Source organism: Borostomias antarcticus (genome assembly GCF_949987555.1).
Source record: "Borostomias antarcticus genome assembly, chromosome: 8".
NCBI classification, from domain to species: domain Eukaryota; kingdom Metazoa; phylum Chordata; class Actinopteri; order Stomiiformes; family Stomiidae; genus Borostomias; species Borostomias antarcticus.
In genome coordinates, this window is record NC_140241.1 from 1,608,838 (window position 1) to 1,629,251 (window position 20,414).

The 20,414-nt window shown below is 46.4% G+C and overlaps 2 protein-coding genes across 2 annotated transcripts; one reads left to right on the forward strand and one right to left on the reverse strand.

The window, feature by feature from the left end:
- Positions 1–2,968: 2,968 nt before the first annotated feature.
- LOC311312696 (zinc-alpha-2-glycoprotein-like) lies at positions 2,969–6,157 on the forward strand. The gene is made up of 2 exons (XM_084442670.1): positions 2,969–3,488; positions 5,037–6,157. Exons 1-2 carry the CDS (start codon positions 3,434–3,436, stop codon positions 6,071–6,073), a joined length of 1,092 nt encoding a protein of 363 aa, XP_084298796.1. The 5' UTR covers positions 2,969–3,433; the 3' UTR covers positions 6,074–6,157.
- A 3,115-nt stretch (positions 6,158–9,272) lies between these two features.
- Positions 9,273–20,025, reverse strand: polr3glb (RNA polymerase III subunit GL b). Its single transcript, XM_084442633.1, has 7 exons — positions 19,653–20,025; positions 15,360–15,489; positions 13,508–13,576; positions 12,058–12,114; positions 11,321–11,409; positions 10,579–10,695; positions 9,273–9,627 (listed from the first exon to the last, which is right to left on the reverse strand). The coding sequence occupies exons 1-7, from the start codon at positions 19,764–19,766 to the stop codon at positions 9,541–9,543; spliced, it is 663 nt and encodes a 220-aa protein (XP_084298759.1). The 5' UTR covers positions 19,767–20,025; the 3' UTR covers positions 9,273–9,540.
- Between the last annotated feature and the right edge of the window lie 389 nt (positions 20,026–20,414).

Genomic DNA, 20,414 nt, shown 5'->3' on the forward strand with positions numbered 1-20,414 from the left:
ATACTAGAAAGCGCAGTTTCTCAGCTTTCAGCAAGTGTTGGAGTGAGGAATTTTTTAGATTTGTTAGATATTTTTTTTATATTATTAAATATTTGTTAGATATTTTTAAAATGTTGCCGGTGACGTGGTCGTATCGAAAGGGTTAAGCACACCTGACAGTGGGCGGAGCCGAGGAAGAGACGCCAGCGTTCCATATACATCTCAATACTTCTTCTTCTTGCCAGAACTCACAAGTGCCTTCATTCTAAAACAAGTGACTAAGAGCATAATCTAGTGCTGAAGGCAAAGTGCAAATCTCAATATTGATGTCCTTTACAGTCAGGGAGTTTGGCAAAGTGAAATCCAATCTGAAGCTGGTAAAAGTGCTGGATGATACGTTATAACCATTGACCTTTGACACAAAATCTATAGCTGACTCTTGCCATGGCATGGGTGGCACGGGGGACCTGGACTGAGGACTTGGTCCCCGGGGGCCACTGATGAGGCTGCCCACTGCTCCTGGATGGGTTCCCCCGGCGAGCGCAGGTGTGTGTGTTGTGTGTAGTAGTGTTGTGTGTAGTGTATCATTCACATGTGTATTTGTGTGTCACTGCCGTGTGGCTGATAGAAAGACCATCGAGGTCCTGAAGGTCTGTCTTTCGCTAAATGCCATTTCTGCATTAAAGAATACAGCATCTGGGGGGGGGGGGGGGCATGGCTCCCTAATAGTTCCAGCAGTTCTGTATTCACAAGGTTATTCTGCTTTTAAATCGAAACCCAGGACGGAAGAAGTCATTTATGTCAGCTTTGATTACTATGAGGGCGGAAAACAGTGGCTGTTACTAAACATGGTGTATTGACTGATCATAACCTATATGACGATTTCAATCCTCAGAGAAGCGCCACCTTCTGGTATAGTACAAGCACACGCCACCTTCTGGTATAGTACAAGCACACGCCACCTTCTGGTATAGTACAAGCACACGCCACCTTCTGGTATAGTACAAGCACACGCCACCTTCTGGTATAGTACAAGCACACGCCACCTTCTGGTATAGTACAAGCACACGCCACCTTCTGGTATAGTACAAGCACACACGAGTGCTTCTTTCATTTTCCATAACTTCAACAAGATCAAGTACACAATTCTGAACAATTAGCTGCCATTTTAATCTATTTCTTTTCTGAACAAAACATAGTTGTGTATTTAGTACATGTGTTACTTGTAACACATTTAGATATAATATTAATATAAAAGTTTTACAAAACAATTTAAAATCCAGGATGACACACATGCAGCACAACAAAACATTTAAATTGACATTTTTGCTTACAACATTGCAGATATTTCTATAGGTTTAAAAACAGATTTACAAACATAAAAACCTCTACAAAATCATTGTGCAGACTTTTAAATGGGTGAGGGCTGGTGCTTAGAGAGGAAGTGTCAGCTATGAATGTATATGACACTTTTCTCTCTCCATAGGAAATACTGTTGTACCCACCTTTATTTCTCCTTGCTTTCCCACAAAAACTAAGAGGTTATGTTAATGTTCACCAGTTAGCTAGCTAAATATTTAAGTTTTGAAGTTGTACCCACCTTAATTTATCCTTGCTTTCCCACACAAAGGAAAAGTTCCTCTCCTCTCTCTCAGATGATGATTGGCTCATGAAGTTCCCGCCTCTTTAGGGGCGGGGTTAGCGATGTTGTCCCAGGGATGCTTAGGAGTTGGTCATATCAGGAGCATCTTGGTGGTAAGAGTCACTTCACTAAATATCCCTTCAGGCTGAAGACGTACACTTGTCTGTGTCTCATTTATACAAACTACCACAAATACCAGGACCTTATTTTGAGGGTTTGGCTTCCCGTTACTGTAAATCCAAGAAACAGTGACAACCATGGAGAAACTTGTTGTTTTTCTGTTTTTACTTTCATTTCTCAGTCACACAATTGTAAAAGCAGGTAAGAGGGTTATTTACTTACTCTGATAACCCACAGCCTGTATGAGAATTTATGAAGCGTTTGTACACCTTTCTGACTTGTGCTTGGCAGTATTTGCTATTGGCCACTAGGGGGCAGACACAGACAATACTGTAAAAGTCAAGCTACCCTGTCTCACTGAAGGCAAAAAGTACATTACTGGAACTACTGGAAAGCACTACTCAATCAATCAATCAATCCAAGCTTTATTTGTATAGTGCATTTCATACCCAGAGGCAACACAATGCGCTTTACAGAGAACAAGGGAGGTGGGTATACGACCCACTCTCTACATATTCCAGAGGGAAGAAAAAAAACAGTATCACCCGGGGGCCAGATAAGTGAGCTGTAAACATTCTTCTCTGACCCCTACTGTACACATTTAGGCAGAAATAGATGTTCTTCATAGAAGATCATGATTACACATTATCATTTTTGTAAAGTAAGAAAAACTCATTTTGTTACATCCGTTTTAGTTTATTTGTGTGACAAACTAAAACAAACATTTGATGACTAGATCATTAGAGGATGACTCAACCCTGTGGTCCCACAGACCAACAGTGTAACTAAAGAAAAGGGGGGGGATCTATGTCCTCATTCACATCTGGAGAGGTTGTTGATTTTAGGGTGTAGATCATGGATGTATTAATAGAACAGATTCATATTATATAATATATATTAATAGATCCACTAAACTGATCACCTCCTGTCCTGAGGACTTCAAAGTGCCAAGGTCAAGGCACATTGTATCCCACCGCAAAAAGATTCATTACTCGAAGCCTCATTAAATGCTTTGTACGCTACTGACACCTGCTGCCAAAGATAATTTAGTCTATGTGTGTCTTGTTATGTATCTGTACCTGTCTGCAATAAAGTAGTCTAATGTGCTTCTGTAACTGGGCAGTGACAGTGAATGTGCTTCCGTAGACCGAAGCCTTGTTTGTCATCGGTCACGTGGTTTTAAATAAACGAAGCGAGTCTGGATACTGGGTTTGATCAGGACCTGATCAGGACCTGCGCTCCACAAACACCTCGGAACTTCGGTCTCCTACGTAACATCACAAGACGTTACGCACAGTGAATACTGGGAAGTGTTAGTCAAGGTAAAAGTGTCCAGGTAGCTTAAGAGTAGCAGCATACGTCTCTCTGGCCAGGAATTGTATTTGCTGCGGATGAGGAAATAAAGTTCCTGTTCGTGATTAATTCCAGCATAACGCCTTGCTGGTCCAGCCTGGTTACCAGCTACAAGGCAGGGTTAGTAAAGCAGAAAGTGCTCTCGGGTCAGGATCAAGCTGGGCCGGGTACTAAACAATCTCGCTCCATCTACAAATCACCTGCTGTAGTGAAACAGGCTGGATTAGGTTCACAGGTCGATAGAGGACTGACTCCATGAGCCTAAAAGTGAAAGTGGATCAGGATTCAGGATCATATTAGACTCTTGAAGGACTAACACAAGAAAGAAAGAAAAAAGACATGGAAAAACTGCACGTTTTATTAATTCTATCATTTTACACCATTGCGGAAGCAGGTAAGAGGAACAGTTTGCTTCATTTACTTTTTCCCTGACATACTATATTAAGACTATACAATAGGCTATACACTAATACAATAGGCTATACACTAATACATTAGGCTATGTCCTACTATGGATGTACAACGTCTTTTGGTGTATGTACACTCAATCAATCAATCAATCAGTCAATCAATCAATCAATTCACTTTCTTGAAAAGACTCATGGTTTAAGAGACATAGGCCTACTGTACAAATACACATACAAACAACAACATTTAATAAAAAGGCAATACCAGTGTTTCCACATACAGTAGGTATCGCACGGTGCTGAGCCTAGGATGTGACAGCAGCATAATGATGGAATTATGAGAACCATTCAGACGGCAGATACATTTGTACATCAGATTTTTCTACAGAGCATGAGCGTGTAGACAATGCACTTGCACCGCACCACCTTGCTTTTTTAAGCAATATATACAATCATCATAGGCAACCTGGAGCTATGCTAGAGTATGAGCCCATTGTTGGCCATATGATACGATTCTGTTCGGAATCTCCGGCCCTTTTCGAGCGAACTTCGCCTTTAGACGCAGTCAAAACAAGCCTCATAGCACAGGCCCAAACTTGTACAGTAAATTGTAGAGTTTTATGTTGCCGACTGTGACTAAACTCCACAGACTCCCACCTACAGTAACTGCACGACAGTATCACAGTTAGAAAACATGTATGACCTATGACCTAGCCATACTCTATCTCAGATCTATACTGTACCAACACCATACCAAGAATCAGTCAACTTTGGACTGGGCGGATTTAAACGTCTGGACCCAGGCTAACAATGAAAGTCAGTAGTGACCAAAGCATAAATAACATATTTCTTAATATTTTAATGTGGAAAATATTAGTAAATCGCACATCATTTTTGTCTTGCAGCTCTGCAAATGAGGTGGCCTCACCTCAGAGCTCACCTGAGTATAAATAAAGGTTTCAATTAAATCAATCAAGTCTTTGGCAAGTGGCAATGGTATACACGGGATAATACACTCCAAGGTGTTATCGAAAAATAATGCACTTCGCAGAGGCAAACCCCTCTCGGCGGTGGTGCATTATCCCTTACATGTCAATCAATCAATCAATCAACTGACCATTCAATCAATAAATCAATCAAACAATCAATCAAACAATCAATCAATCAGCCAACCAATTTCATTATGAAGGATATCATTTTATAATAAGTGTCAAAAATCACTGTTTAACAAGAAGCCTCAAAGGTAACTGTGTTGCTCGATCTATATATGTAATACAATACTACTGTATTACTCTATAAATGTAATACAATACTACTGTATTACTCTATAAATGTAATGCAATACTACTTTAGCTTCTCTTTACCTCTTCTAGTTACTGTGGGACTGTCAATTTGAGTTAACGATCAGGATTTGAAGACAACAAAAGAATATGAGAAGAGCAATATCATTTACTTTATTTATTTATTTTTTTAAACTTTTCGTATATGGAGATAATCACTGTGAAAATACTAACGTGGTTCTCTTCTCTTTTCAGGTTCAGGACGACACTCTCTTTACATGTTGGCAACGTACATGACAGGAGAGACACCGTTTCCTGCGTTTACAGCCGTGGTGATGGTGGATGATGTTCAAGTTGGTTACTTTGACTCAGAGATTGACAAGTTAGTTCACTCTGGACATGGCATCGAAAAAAAGGATAGTGATACATCCCCAGAGACAGTTAATATATTTAGATACCTGCATTTTGACATGAGAGGAAGACTAACTGACATAAAACATCGCTTTAATCTGACCAAAGGTATTGAAGTCTATCAGAGCATAACTGGATGTGAAATGTCGCCCAACGGTGAAGCAGCACTGATGATGTTTCAGGACTCCTGCAATGCAATTAATGCTGATGGCTTTTATTACAACATGACAGCATCCACATATTTGAGAGAAAACCCATGGAAGATGCAATGGGAGGAGAAATGGTTTCCAATATACACAATGCGCTATATACATATTTACCTTCCTCTGTGCATTAAAGAACTGAAGAATGTCCTGGAGAAACAGAAGAACGTAGTGCTGCGTAGAGTGCGTCCCAGAGTCCGGTTTCTGGAAAAGACGGTTCCTGGAGGGGCTCGGGTCAGCTGCCTGGCCACCGACTTCTACCCCCGACACATCAACCTCACCCTGCTGAGGGACGGACGGCCTGTGGCAGAGCAGGAGCTCACAGGAGGGGCGGTGCTGCCCAACGGGAACGGGCTGTACCAGGTCAGGAAGAGCCTGGAGATCAGCACACAGGAGCTGAGAGAGAGACACAGCTACACCTGCACCGCCTCTCACCTCAGTCTGGACAACAAGCTGGACATCAGTTGGCAACCGGAGTTCTCACGTGAACACAGAGTTCCCATCCTTTTGGGCTCTGTGGCGATGATGATGATGATGGTGGTGATTCTTCTCTGCATGTTCATGTGTGTGAGGAAGAGGAGGAAGGCCACTGACTCCAGGACAACTCTGCAGCAGCCTGCTAACATTGATGCTCAAGTGACTGAGCAACTCAATCCATCCTCTCATCCTGACACCTGATTAGCTGTTGTAGCATCGTTATAACTGGTGCCAAATTATGTTATTGAAATGTAAATAACAAAAGGGTTCTTTTGCAAAAAACATATCTCCTCTTTGATAATTTTTGATAAAACATTATTTTAATCACATATCAATACCAAAATATTCATCAAACTGCAGTGGGGTTATTTTGATTAAGTAAAGAAGACTTATTGATTGATTATTGATGTTGATATTTGATTGAAAAAAATATTTATCAAAATGTATGAAAATTGATATCAAATTAATTCTAACAAATAACACTACAATTTATTTTTAAATACTCTATAAGATGCAGAAAATATGTTGATTTGTTTAATTTCTTATAATTCAGCTTCACTGTTTATTACAAACGAATGTTTGTGAAAGGTGACTTATTCCCTCTGCCCACAGTGCGAACGCAATGGGCGGAGAGTCATATTTGTGATCAGGTGTGTGGTTCTGTTTGTTTGGCTCTGGGTGGAGAGTCATATTTGTGGTCAGGTGTGTGGTTCTGTTTGTTTGGCTCTGGGTGGAGAGTCATATTTGTGGTCAGGTGTGTGGTTCTGTTTGTTTGGCTCTGGGTGGAGAGTCATATTTGTGGTCAGGTGTGTGGTTCTGTTTGTTTGTGCATCTGTCTGGTTGTTGGTAGCAGAAACTACTGGACTCATTTTTATGCCCTGAGAGCAGCAGAATCCATCGCTCCTCTGGTTGGGTGTGTGTTTTCAAACCAACAGGTTTAGAGTTTGAGGCCAGGGAAGGGCAGCAGCTGAGAAAAAATATTTTTCTTGTATGTTTTTTGTTGTTATCTACTCTATCTATATCTACTCTTCTCAGAGTTCCCCCTACTCCCCTCTGGACGCAGGTTTAGAACGCCCAAAACAAGGACTAAACCAGCCGGCCCTTCCTTTGTGCCAAGAAGCATTAAATGATTGAACAGCTGTTGATGCCTGTTGCAGTGATGATGATGTTGATGCGATGATGTTGGTGAGGATGGTGATGATGACGATGATGGTGGTTGGTGACATTGCGGTGTTGGTGATGGGCGTACATTTTAATGTTTTCTGTATGCTTGACGTGTGCTAAACAAATTCCCCTCTGGGGCAATAAAGGTTTCAATTCAATTCAATTCAATTCATTCATATATCTGTTATTGAGGTGTTATTATACACTAGGCCTACAAGATGGTCTCTGATAACTGCACATACTGACACATTGCATTCATGGTCTAAACTCTCCGAGCACCATTTGTTTTGCTTTTCTTTAAGTGCTCTTAATTTTACAGGACCCTTTATGATAACACAATATTTTCTTACGGCACCACAGTATCAATGTCCCGTCATTTATCGTGGAAGCTTCGAGCCCGAGCAGACTACGAAGAATCGGAAGGTAGTGAATGAGGCCAAACAGCTTCTCTTGGATCCCTCCGCTCGGGTGGAGGGTCGTTAATGAGATGAGGGGACCCGAAAGGCCAAACGAGGGACAGGTGGGGGACACAGCCCTGAGGAAAGGGTCAACTCTCAACTCTCACTTCTTTTAAATCAAGACTGAAGACTTTTCTTTTTGCCACTGCTTCTTATTATATCAAATAATTATTCATTCGTACACTGCACTGTAACCTTTATTCCTGTATTTTATTTTTCCTGCATGTTGTTTTAAATCTTTTATTTTTTATTTTTACATTTTGTTTTATATGATCGTTTATGTGTTTCTTGCACTTTGTCTTGGTGCTTTTAATGTCTCATGTAAAGCACTTTGAATTACCTTGTTGCTGAAATGTGCTCTACAAATAAACCTGCCTCGCCTTGAACTCTTGGTTCCCTCACTTCCGGAATCTCTTAACCCTTTTAACTCTGAAAGTACAGTGACAACATTTTGAATATTAATTGGATTTTCCCTATAATACTAGAAAGCGCAGTTTCTCAGCTTTCAGCAAGTGTTGGAGTGAGGAATTTTTTAGATTTGTTAGATATTTTTTTTATATTATTAAATATTTGTTAGATATTTTTTAAATGTTGCCGGTGACGTGGTCGTATCGAAAGGGTTAAGCACACCTGACAGTGGGCGGAGCCCAGGAAGAGACGCCAGCGTTCCATATACATCTCAATACTTCTTCTTGCCAGAACTCACAAGTGCCTTCATTCTAAAACAAGTGACTAAGAGCATAATCTAGTGCTGAAGGCAAAGTGCAAATCTACATATTGATGTCCCTTGACAGTCAGGGAGTTTGGCAAAGTGAAATCCAATCTGAAGCTGGTAAAAGTGCTGGATGATACGTTATAACCATTGACCTTTGACACAAAATCTCTAGCTGACTCTTGCCATGGCATGGGTGGCACGGGGGACCTGGACTGAGGACTTGGTCCCCGGGGGCCACTGATGAGGCTGCCCACTGCTCCTGGATGGGTTCCCCCGGCGAGCGCAGGTGTGTGTGTTGTGTGTAGTAGTGTTGTGTGTAGTGTATCATTCACATGTGTATTTGTGTGTCACTGCCGTGTGGCTGATAGAAAGACCATCGAGGTCCTGAAGGTCTGTCTTTCGCTAAATGCCATTTCTGCATTAAAGAATACAGCATCTGGGGGGGGGGGGGGGTATGGCTCCCTAATAGTTCCAGCAGTTCTGTATTCACAAGGTTATTCTGCTTTTAAATCAAAACCCAGGACGGAAGAAGTCATTTATGTCAGCTTTGATTACTATGAAAACAGTGGCTGTTACTAAACATGGTGTATTGACTGATCATAGCCTATATGACGATTTCAATCCTCAGAGTAGCGCCACCTTCTGGTATAGTACAAGCACACGCCACCTTCTGGTATAGTACAAGCACACGCCACCTTCTGGTATAGTACAAGCACACGCCACCTTCTGGTATAGTACAAGCACACACGAGTGCTTCTTTCATTTTCCATAACTTCAACAAGATCAAGTACACAATTCTGAACAATTAGCTGCCATTTTAATCTATTTCTTTTCTGAACAAAACATAGTTGTGTATTTAGTACATGTGTTACTTGTAACACATTTAGATATAATATTAATATAAAAGTTTTACAAAACAATTTAAAATCCAGGATGACACACATGCAGCACAACAAAACATTTAAATTGACATTTTTGCTTTTACAAAGCAACATTCCAGATATTTCTATAGGTTTAAAAACAGATTTACAAACATAAAAACCTCTACAAAATCATTGTGCAGACTTTTAAATGGGTGAGGGCTGGTGCTTAGAGAGGAAGTGTCAGCTATGAATGTATATGACACTTTTCTCTCTCCATAGGAAATACTGTATGCTACCCCACTTTAAAAAAAACATTAAAAACATTACGAGACATTTAAAACCTACAAACATTAAAAAATAGAACAATAACCATAGCCACGCTTGCTAGGTTCTGGAGGGTCGGCCCTCGAGTGCTTGGGTGCTTGCTTGGTCCGGTCCTGTTCTTTCACCCATCAGTGCTTTTGGTCGTCAGTAAATGGCTTCATCCATGTTGTCATCACTGTCTCCTCCAAACTCCTCTCCGTTGTCAAAGTAAGACATGATGTAGTCCGTTTCCTGTGGGGAAACGCGTCATATCGGGCCTCATGAGTAAACGAGGAGACATGACGCAGAAACCTAGCTTGAGAAACGCTAGTTGTTGTCTTTTTTATATTCTTTATCGGTACTGGTTTATTGTGTAAATTAAATTGTTATTTGGGATGACATCTTATTGTTTAACATTGTTTTTATTGTTGCTGCTTGTTTTGTAATCTCGGCTACATTGAAAATGAGAGCCTGCCGCTCAATTGTATTCCTGAGAAACTAAATAAAGGTTATGAATGAATGAATGAATGAATGAATGAATGAATGAATGAATGAATGAATGAATGAATGAATGAATGAATGAATGAATGAATGAATGAATGAATGAATGTGTACCGGTAGGTTCCACACAAATCATGCATTGCTGTCAGTAGGGACAAATGTGAAGCCTTAATCGCACAACTTAGAAGTGGACCTTAAGGGCTGATTCCCAAAGAGATGAAGTGGACCTTAAGGGCTGATTCCCAAAGAGATTAAGTGTCCAAATGTCAGTAAAGGAGAGATTTAGCATCAGAGTGCTTCCTGATGCGAGACGATGCTTACTCAGCGTCTGGGAAACCCACCCTAAGTTACAACCCAACCTCTGCGTAGACTTGTAGGGTCGGCTAAGGTCATGTACAACCCAACCTCTGCGTGGACTTGTAGGGTCGGCTAAGGTCATGTAGAACCCAACCTCTGCGTGGACTTGTAGGGTCGGCTAAGGTCATGTAGAACCCAACCTCTGCGTGGACTTGTAGGGTCGGCTAAGGTCATGTAGAACCCAACCTCTGCGTGGACTTGTAGGGTCAGCTAAGGTCATGTAGAACCCAACCTCTGCGTGGACTTGTAGGGTCGGCTAAGGTCATGTAGAACCCAACCTCTGCGTGGACTTGTAGGGTCGGCTAAGGTCATGTAGAATGGAATTAGGAAGGGAAGGATGTGTACCTCTTCAAACTCTTCTTCGTCGTACTCCTCCTCCCCCTCCTGCACCTCCTCCTCCTCTTTCTTCTTCTCTCCTGACTCCTCATCGGAGCTCCCCTCTTCCTCTTTCTTCTCCAGCGTCTCAAGGACAGAAACAAATAAACGAAACATTTCATGCGTCTTCCTGTATCTGCAGTGATGAACGTTTTCAGATTTCCACAAGTAATCCTCTCATCACATCATTTTAATCTATTAATTGGACTTTTTTGCATAATGATACAAACAAATAAACAATAATACAAACAAGCAGACAATGATAACAATAAAAAATCAAAATAAACAGCCCACTTCTCAGTAAACATATATACACATCACCATAATACTCCCACAGACCACAGAGACCCGCGTTAGTTGTTGCTGAAAGTCTGTGGCCAAGAAGTCTGGCTCAACAGATCAAGGTTTACGAGACGAGTCTCTCATTTGGCGCCGCTCAATTCCAGCGCTGCCAATCAGATTCAATCCCCGACACTATTTTTCAGGGACACCGTTGAAAAAAAGAAAAGCTTAGCACCGCCCAAGACGATTGTTATTGGTTTAAATAAGCACAGCCCCTCCCCCTCAGAATGATAATGGGGTGCAGCCAGACCATTCTCCAGCGCTGGAACAGCAGGAAACAAAATGGAGAACGGTCTGGACTATTGGACTGAGCCAAACCAACGGCCAAATAACCGAGAAGCAGCGGTGTCTGAACCCAGGACTCGCTCACCTCCAGCTTCAGGATCATCTCCTCCCGCTCCACCCGGGGCCGTTTGCTGGGCGTGGGCCCCAGCGGGGGGTCCACACTACGGGACGAGTCTGAAAACAGAGGGGACAGGATGAACGAGCCGCGAGGGAACCAAACCTCCCCCCGTCTGGGTCCTCGTCGCTCCCCCGTTCCCCCTCCTCCAACGCCAGTCTTCCCAACGCCAGCCTGGATTTAGAAAAGAGGGGCGGATCTTTTTTTCAGAAGCCAGAATGTCGGTGTTTTCCTTGTGAGCTGCCGTGAATTTTGATCTCATCTCTCGATTCACGTGGAAAGCAAAAGGGCAAATGTATTCATAGGTGCCTCCGGAGAGGGACCAGGGGTCCAGGGGTAAGACACACTGAGCTCCTGTGTGTCCAGCCCACTCGGTCCAGACCAGGACAGCTAAATACACTCAGATGGGACCACACCCATATTAGGACCAAATTTACAATTCGGAAAAGACCAACATATTTCTATGTGTAGCCTATGGATAAAGTGATGATATACAGTAGTATGATGATAATGGCTTTTATAGCATTCCCACCCCTCCCCTTACCCAATAAGTAACGTATAGAAATGTTCATTTGCACAAAATAAAATACAATGAATACACAAGGGGAGAAGAGAAGTGAGAGAGTGCTGTTCAGATCAGGTGATCTATCAGACGTGTCAGACCCTTGGTGGGCTTTTATCAATTCTACATTTCAAATCCAACTTACGGTCTTTCTGGGGTTTCCTCAGGCGGACCCGGAGCTCTTTGGGAAGCCTTTTCCAGTCTGAAATCAGGAAAAAAAAAAAGCACTCTTGGACACTGACTTCTGTCCGGGTGTATGTCTGTCAGTACCGTTGCACACCAGCAGAGTGCAGTAGAGATTGCTCATGAACCCGCTTATTTCACCACCTGGGCGTGTTTAGTTTTTTCTCTCACAGCCAGGACCGAATCAAAATGCTGACTAAGATGTTCTCTATCACGTACAGGAGGCCAGAGGCTCAGTCTTCCCAATAAGAGAAAAGAACCAATTCTGAGTGAACGCTCAATTCCACCATTTGTCATCCTCTAGGTCACCTGACGAGGTCGATCAGGCTTTCTCACACTCCGTATATGAGCCTGACACATCGCACACGGAGTCTGGGATGAATTCATGCTGCTTTTAGAGATGACATCACTGATTGTATGACTCTGTGTTTAACAGAGCTACGCTGGTAATCAGATCATGCAGACTGCGCCTGACGCATGTTGAGCAAGGTTCTCTTCTCCACTGTTACTGTTCTCTCTCCCCCGACTGTGGTTCTATCTCCCCCGACTGTGGTTCTATCTCCCCCGACTGTGGTTCTCTCTCCCCCGACTGTGGTTCTCTCTCCCCCGACTGTGGTTCTCTCTCCCCCGACTGTGGTTCTATCTCCCCAGACTGTGGTTCTATCTCCCCTGACTGTGGTTCTCTCTCCCCTGACTGTTGTTCTCTCTCCCCTGACTGTTGTTCTATCTCCCCCGACTGTGGTTCTATCTCCCCCGACTGTGGTTCTATCTCCCCTGACTGTGGTTCTATCTCACCCGACTGTGGTTCTATCTCACCCGACTGTGGTTCTATCTCACCCGACTGTGGTTCTATCTCCCCTGACTCCGCCCCATCACTCTCACACCGTGTCCTAACTACACGCGACGCGAGCGAGCGTCAGCGACAAAATGCGTTCCATTGCTTTGTTTTCTGTTGTTATGTCCTAACTGGACGCGAGCGACGCAGCGTGACGTTTTAACTGCCCTTTTGACGCTCGCCCTCTTCCTATTTTCCTCCTGTCGCTCGCGTTGACAGGCGTTCGTTCTTTAACTGTCTTCAGTTGGGAATATAGACAAATGACGTAACAGAACAGGACATTTAACGGTTTCAGTTAGGACAGCAAGCTGCGATGTCGCGTTCTGTTGCTCGCGTCGCAAGCAGTTAGGACACGGTGTTACAAGTGGCCCCACGCTTAGTGTGCTTGACATGAAAGACAGGAGTAGTGAGACGAGTTTCATGTTGTCAGATTTGTCCAAGAACTAAAACACGCATTTCAATCTTCCTTGTAGAAATTATGATCGATTATTTTTGTGTGCAGCAGCAAAAATGCATGGAATGCCTTGGTGGTGAGTGTGCTGTAGTGACATCATCTCCCCGCGCCACGTCCACTCACCCGGGTTCCACGCCATGGCGCTGTCAGCCGGCTCGCTGCTCTGGTACTTATCAGAATAACGCTCCACATCTGGGGGGGAGACGAGAAACGTGATGGGAAAAGACCTCTCCGAAAGTACAGGTCTGAAGAAATATAAATGTGTTGAGGGACGAGAGGCCGTTATGTATACTGGGGTTCAAATTCACTTTCAGTTTACCAGCCAACTGGTTGGTAAATGACAGATTTTTTTTTTACCATGCACTTAGCCATTGGTAACTGATCTAGGATGGACTTTGGCCTGAGACTTTACTGTTTTCTAAGATACCTTGGAGTTTTGAACATGATGTATAATATGTATGTATAAGATATGTACCATAGTTTTTTTTTTTAACGCACTGAGTTAACTGTACCAGGAGGTACCTTTAGAAAGGGGTTAATTGTCTATCCCGTTAGGGTCATGTGACCTTCAGATACCATATTTAAAAGTTGGTGTGGCTATGTTTATTCAGTTGTCTGAGGAAGAGCGTTGTCGCTTGAAACGTCACAACATTTTTTTGTCAATAAAATGATCTCAATGGGAGCTCCAGTGTGCGGACTCTTAGGCCTGGTTCATAGTCGACTCTTAGGCCTGGTTCATAGTCGACTCTTAGGCCTGGTTCATAGTCGACTCTTAGGCCTGGTTCATAGTCGACTCTTAGGCCTGGTTCATAGTCGACTCTTAGGCCTGGTTCATAGTCGACTCTTAGGCCTGGTTCATAGTCGACTCTTAGGCCTGGTTCATAGTCAACTCTTAGGCCTGGTTCATAGTCCACTCTTAGGCCTGGTTCATAGTCGACTCTTAGGCCTGGTTCATAGTCGACTCTTAGGCCTGGTTCATAGTCGACTCTTAGGCCTGGTTCATAGTCGACTCTTAGGCCTGGTTCATAGTCGACTCTTAGGCCTGGTTCATAGTCGACTCTTAGGCCTGGTTCATAGTCAACTCTTAGGCCTGGTTCATAGTCCACTCTTAGGCCTGGTTCATAGTCGACTCTTAGGCCTGGTTCATAGTCGACTCTTAGGCCTGGTTCATAGTCGACTCTTAGGCCTGGTTCATAGTCCACTCTTAGGCCTGGTTCATAGTCGACTCTTAGGCCTGGTTCATAGTCCACTCTTAGGCCTGGTTCATAGTCCACTCTTAGGCCTGGTTCATAGTCGACTCTTAGGCCTGGTTCATAGTCCACTCTTAGGCCTGGTTCATAGTCAACTCTTAGGCCTGGTTCATAGTCCACTCTTAGGCCTGGTTCATAGTCGACTCTTAGGCCTGGTTCATAGTCGACTCTTAGGCCTGGTTCATAGTCGACTCTTAGGCCTGGTTCATAGTCGACTCTTAGGCCTGGTTCATAGTCGACTCTTAGGCCTGGTTCATAGTCGACTCTTAGGCCTGGTTCATAGTCCACTCTTAGGCCTGGTTCATAGTCCACTCTTAGGCCTGGTTCATAGTCGACTCTTAGGCCTGGTTCATAGTCGACTCTTAGGCCTGGTTCATAGTCGACTCTTAGGCCTGGTTCATAGTCGACGTAAACAACGCAAGCTACGTTGTGAACGCAAGCTCCAACATGACTCGAGAGCTTGCGTTCTGTGTTTCCCCTGTCGGAAACACAAGGAATTGCACTATTTCTTGCGTCAAGTGAGAAATTTCGTCATGACACACGCAAGGACGCAACGAGACCTTGCGTGGCCTTGCGAAGCTTACGTTGCTTGCGTTTATGTAGTTTGCGTCGACTATGAATCCGCCCTTACATTCTTTTGATTTTTTTTTACCAGCCATTGGCTAGTAAATGGAGTTAATTGTAACCCCTGTTGTGTGTATAGTATACGTTATGTGAACTCTGACCTTTCTTGGGTGCAGCGGGCCGGAGGTAGAAGGGCAGGGTCTTCATGGCTCCCCTGAACTCCTGCTTCAGCGCCAGCATGTACTCCGCCTCCTCGCTCATCACCAGGGGAACCGGCTTGTGTTCCATGGGCTACACGGGCACAGGAAACGCCACACCGTGAACTCTGAACTCTCCTGGCTGACTCATTCCTAATACAGACACTTGAGAGCAGAGGTGGTCGTTTTTGGTAGTGAAAGTCTCGGTCTTGTCTGGGGTCCATGTAATGGTCTCAGACAGGATCACACTTCATGACCAAAACCATTTGAGTTGCTTTCTGATACTGAAATGTATTCCCATTTTTACCATGATTTTTTCAGATTGAAAGTTAAGAAATACATTAAAATGCTGTTTGATGATGAAGCATGACTGTTATATAGTGACACATTTCTCTTGAATCATTTCCTTCTTATCCTTACATATTTTGGAAACATGTACAATCTTGATCTTGAATCTGGGTCTGGTTGGATTAGAGATAAGCTTCCATAATAGACATAAGTGAGAGATAATTGTGCCACCTATATTATGGTCACAGATTATTGGATGGAATAAGTAGATGAAGGTCAATTTGACAGACTGCTAGACTACAGATAGAAAATAACCAGATTAGTGTCAGTGTCTAGTTGTATATAGAAACTGGAATGAGGAATTGATTAGTGCTGATAAGATATTGTAAGGACAAGCAATAACAAGAATTCCAATATACCTGTACTGTACCTACAGTATTATGACTAATAAAACGTTATATTGTTCTATTATTACTTCTACAGAACGGGCATCTGATCTGCACAACCGGACCTTAGCTTGTCATTATAGCTCTGCAAAACAGGGGAAGGCAACCTGGAGACTTGGGCTTGCACTACATAGTGCACACCCCTGAATCTATTCACCCCTGAATCTATTCACCCCTGAATCTATTCACCCCTGAATCTATTCACCCCTGAATCTATTCACCCCTGAATCTATTCACCCCTGAATCTATTCACAAGTGAGGTTTATTTTACAGCAGTTTATCCATACTACGCTGATCCCACCAGTCGGTTCCCCGGTAACTCACGGGGAACGGAGGGGTAGGCTGGAGGATGGAGGGGGTAACTCACGGGGAAGGGTGGGGTAGGTTGGAGGATGGAGGGGGTAACTCACGGGGAAGGGAGGGGTAGGATGGAGGATGGAGGGGGTAACTCACGGGGAACGGAGGGGTAGGCTGGAGGATGGAGGGGGTAACTCACGGGGAAGGGTGGGGTAGGCTGGAGGATGGAGGGGGTAACTCACGGGGAAGGGAGGGGTAGGATGGAGGATGGAGGGGGTAACTCACGGGGAAGGGAGGGGTAGGATGGAGGATGGAGGGGGTAACTCACGGGGAAGGGTGGGGTAGGCTGGAGGATGGAGGGGGTAACTCACGGGGAAGGGAGGGGTAGGATGGAGGATGGAGGGGGTAACTCACGGGGAAGGGAGGGGTAGGTTGGAGGATGGAGGGGGTAACTCACGGGGAAGGGAGGGGTAGGCTGGAGGATGGAGGGGGTAACTCACGGGGAAGGGAGGGGTAGGCTGGAGGATGGAGGGGGTAACTCACGGGGAAGGGAGGGGTAGGTTGGAGGATGGAGGGGGTAACTCACGGGGAAGGGTGGGGTAGGATGGAGGATGGAGGGGGTAACTCACGGGGAAGGGAGGGGTAGGCTGGAGGATGGAGGGGGTAACTCACGGGGAAGGGAGGGGTAGGCTGGAGGATGGAGGGGGTAACTCACGGGGAAGGGTGGGGTAGGCTGGAGGATGGAGGGGGTAACTCACGGGGAAGGGAGGGGTAGGATGGAGGATGGAGGGGGTAACTCACGGGGAAGGGTGGGGTAGGCTGGAGGATGGAGGGGGTAACTCACGGGGAAGGGAGGGGTAGGATGGAGGATGGAGGGGGTAACTCACGGGGAAGGGTGGGGTAGGATGGAGGATGGAGGGGGTAACTCACGGGGAAGGGTGGGGTAGGATGGAGGATGGAGGGGGTAACTCACGGGGAAGGGAGGGGTAGGATGGAGGATGGAGGGGGTAACTCACGGGGAAGGGTGGGGTAGGTTGGAGGGTGGAGGGGGTAACTCACGGGGAAGGGTGGGGTAGGATGGAGGATGGAGGGGGTAACTCACGGGGAAGGGAGGGGTAGGATGGAGGATGGAGGGGGTAACTCACGGGGAAGGGTGGGGTAGGTTGGAGGGTGGAGGGGGTAACTCACGGGGAAGGGAGGGGTAGGATGGAGGATGGAGGGGGTAACTCACGGGGAACGGCGGGGTGGGCTGGAGGGTGGAGGGGGTAACTCACGGGGAAGGGAGGGGTAGGATGGAGGATGGAGGGGGTAACTCACGGGGAAGGGAGGGGTAGGATGGAGGATGGAGGGGGTAACTCACGGGGAAGGGTGGGGTAGGATGGAGGATGGAGGGGGGTGGAGGATGGAGGGGGTAACTCACGGGGAAGGGAGGGGTAGGATGGAGGATGGAGGGGGTAACTCACGGGGAAGGGAGGGGTAGGATGGAGGATGGAGGGGGTAACTCACGGGGAAGGGTGGGGTAGGATGGAGAATGGAGGGGGTAACTCACGGGGAAGGGTGGGGTAGGATGGAGGATGGAGGGGGTAACTCACGGGGAAGGGAGGGGTAGGATGGAGGATGGAGGGGGTAACTCACGGGGAAGGGTGGGGTAGGATGGAGGGTGGAGGGGGTAACTCACGGGGAAGGGAGGGGTAGGATGGAGGATGGAGGGGGTAACTCACGGGGAAGGGTGGGGTAGGATGGAGGATGGAGGGGGTAACTCACGGGGAAGGGTGGGGTAGGATGGAGGATGGAGGGGGTAACTCACGGGGAAGGGAGGGGTAGGATGGAGGATGGAGGGGGTAACTCACGGGGAACGGGGGGGTAGGCTGGAGGATGGAGGGGGTAACTCACGGGGAACGGAGGGGTAGGCTGGAGGATGGAGGGGGTAACTCACGGGGAAGGGTGGGGTAGGATGGAGGATGGAGGGGGTAACTCACGGGGAAGGGTGGGGTAGGCTGGAGGATGGAGGGGGTAACTCACGGGGAAGGGAGGGGTAGGATGGAGGATGGAGGGGGTAACTCACGGGGAAGGGTGGGGTAGGTTGGAGGATGGAGGGGGTAACTCACGGGGAAGGGAGGGGTAGGTTGGAGGATGGAGGGGGTAACTCACGGGGAAGGGTGGGGTAGGTTGGAGGATGGAGGGGGTAACTCACGGGGAAGGGTGGGGTAGGTTGGAGGATGGAGGGGGTAACTCACGGGGAAGGGTGGGGTAGGTTGGAGGATGGAGGGGGTAACTCACGGGGAAGGCAGGGGTAGGATGGAGGATGGAGGGGGTAACTCACGGGGAAGGGAGGGGTAGGTTGGAGGATGGAGGGGGTAACTCACGGGGAAGGCAGGGGTAGGATGGAGGATGGAGGGGGTAACTCACGGGGAAGGGTGGGGTAGGTTGGAGGATGGAGGGGGTAACTCACGGGGAAGGGTGGGGTAGGTTGGAGGATGGAGGGGGTAACTCACGGGGAAGGGAGGGGTAGGTTGGAGGATGGAGGGGGTAACTCACGGGGAAGGGTGGGGTAGGTTGGAGGATGGAGGGGGTAACTCACGGGGAAGGGTGGGGTAGGTTGGAGGATGGAGGGGGTAACTCACGGGGAAGGGTGGGGTAGGTTGGAGGATGGAGGGGGTAACTCACGGGGAAGGCAGGGGTAGGATGGAGGATGGAGGGGGTAACTCACGGGGAAGGGAGGGGTAGGTTGGAGGATGGAGGGGGTAACTCACGGGGAAGGGTGGGGTAGGTTGGAGGATGGAGGGGGTAACTCACGGGGAAGGGAGGGGTAGGTTGGAGGATGGAGGGGGTAACTCACGGGGAAGGGAGGGGTAGGTTGGAGGATGGAGGGGGTAACTCACGGGGAAGGGTGGGGTAGGATGGAGGATGGAGGGGGTAACTCACGGGGAAGGGAGGGGTAGGTTGGAGGATGGAGGGGGTAACTCACGGGGAAGGGAGGGGTAGGTTGGAGGATGGAGGGGGTAACTCACGGGGAAGGGAGGGGTAGGTTGGAGGATGGAGGGGGTAACTCACGGGGAAGGGTGGGGTAGGTTGGAGGATGGAGGGGGTAACTCACGGGGAAGGGTGGGGTAGGTTGGAGGATGGAGGGGGTAACTCACGGGGAAGGGAGGGGTAGGTTGGAGGATGGAGGGGGTAACTCACGGGGAAGGAAGGGGTAGGTTGGAGGATGGAGGGGGTAACTCACGGGGAAGGGAGGGGTAGGTTGGAGGATGGAGGGGGGCAAGGTCTCTCCCTTCCCGATCCCGACCGCCTCCACGCTGAAGCTCATGTTCCCCCGTCCGCGACCGCGTCCAGCCATGGAGTCGGAGGACTGGACCAGGATAGCAGAGATATGTGTATATAAATACACATTAAATGTATATATCCCCAGCTTCCCTCCTTAGCTGGATTGAGCTAATGTTATGCCTAGCTAACGTGAGCTAGCTCAGATGCAAGAATCAAGGAAAATACAGCTTCAATGTTTCTCTCATGAGGTTATATTCAGACAGTCTGGATAACTGGCAGTCCGGACGATTTCTTAGACCTTTTCCATCTTCAGAATAACACTAATCTGGGGATTTCGCTAATCAATGTATTGCAAACTTTCAAGTCGTTGAATAATATTGTTTGTTTACATTTAGTCCTTCTCTGGAAATTCAGTGGTAATATACCCCCTTCACTGCCCCCTGCTGTTTCGGAGGCGTATGTTCAATCATGTGCAATTGAATGTATCCTATGTAACTGTGTGTGTGTGTGTGTGTGTGTGTGTGTGTGTGTGTGTGTGTGTGTGTGTGTGTGTGTGTGTGTGTGTGTGTGTGTGTGTGTGTGTGTGTGTGGCCTGCTGCGTTTGTGCTCTATTAAATTAGTCATATTAGGTTTGCTGTGTGTGGCACATGCATGGCACCGATACGATTAATGGCCGAACTCAATTATAATTTTATGCATGAAATATGTTACGTTCATTTGT

What these genes read in the sequence shown, in the direction of transcription:
- LOC311312696 (XM_084442670.1), top strand. Translation starts at nt 3,434, where the DNA reads ATGGAAAAACTGCACGTTTTATTAATTCTATCATTTTACACCATTGCG. An exon ending in TTACACCATTGCGGAAGCAG is followed by an intron (nt 3,489 to 5,036) that starts GTAAGAGGAACA and finishes TTCTCTTTTCAG; the next exon opens with GTTCAGGACGACACTCTCTT.
- polr3glb (XM_084442633.1), bottom strand. Translation starts at nt 19,766, where the DNA reads ATGGCTGGACGCGGTCGCGGACGGGGGAACATGAGCTTCAGCGTGGAG. An exon ending in CGCCATGGCGTGGAACCCGG is followed by an intron (nt 12,115 to 13,507) that starts GTGAGTGGACGT and finishes TCCTGATTTCAG; the next exon opens with ACTGGAAAAGGCTTCCCAAA. An exon ending in ACGAAGAAGAGTTTGAAGAG is followed by an intron (nt 9,628 to 10,578) that starts GTACACATCCTT and finishes GTTTCCCCACAG; the next exon opens with GAAACGGACTACATCATGTC.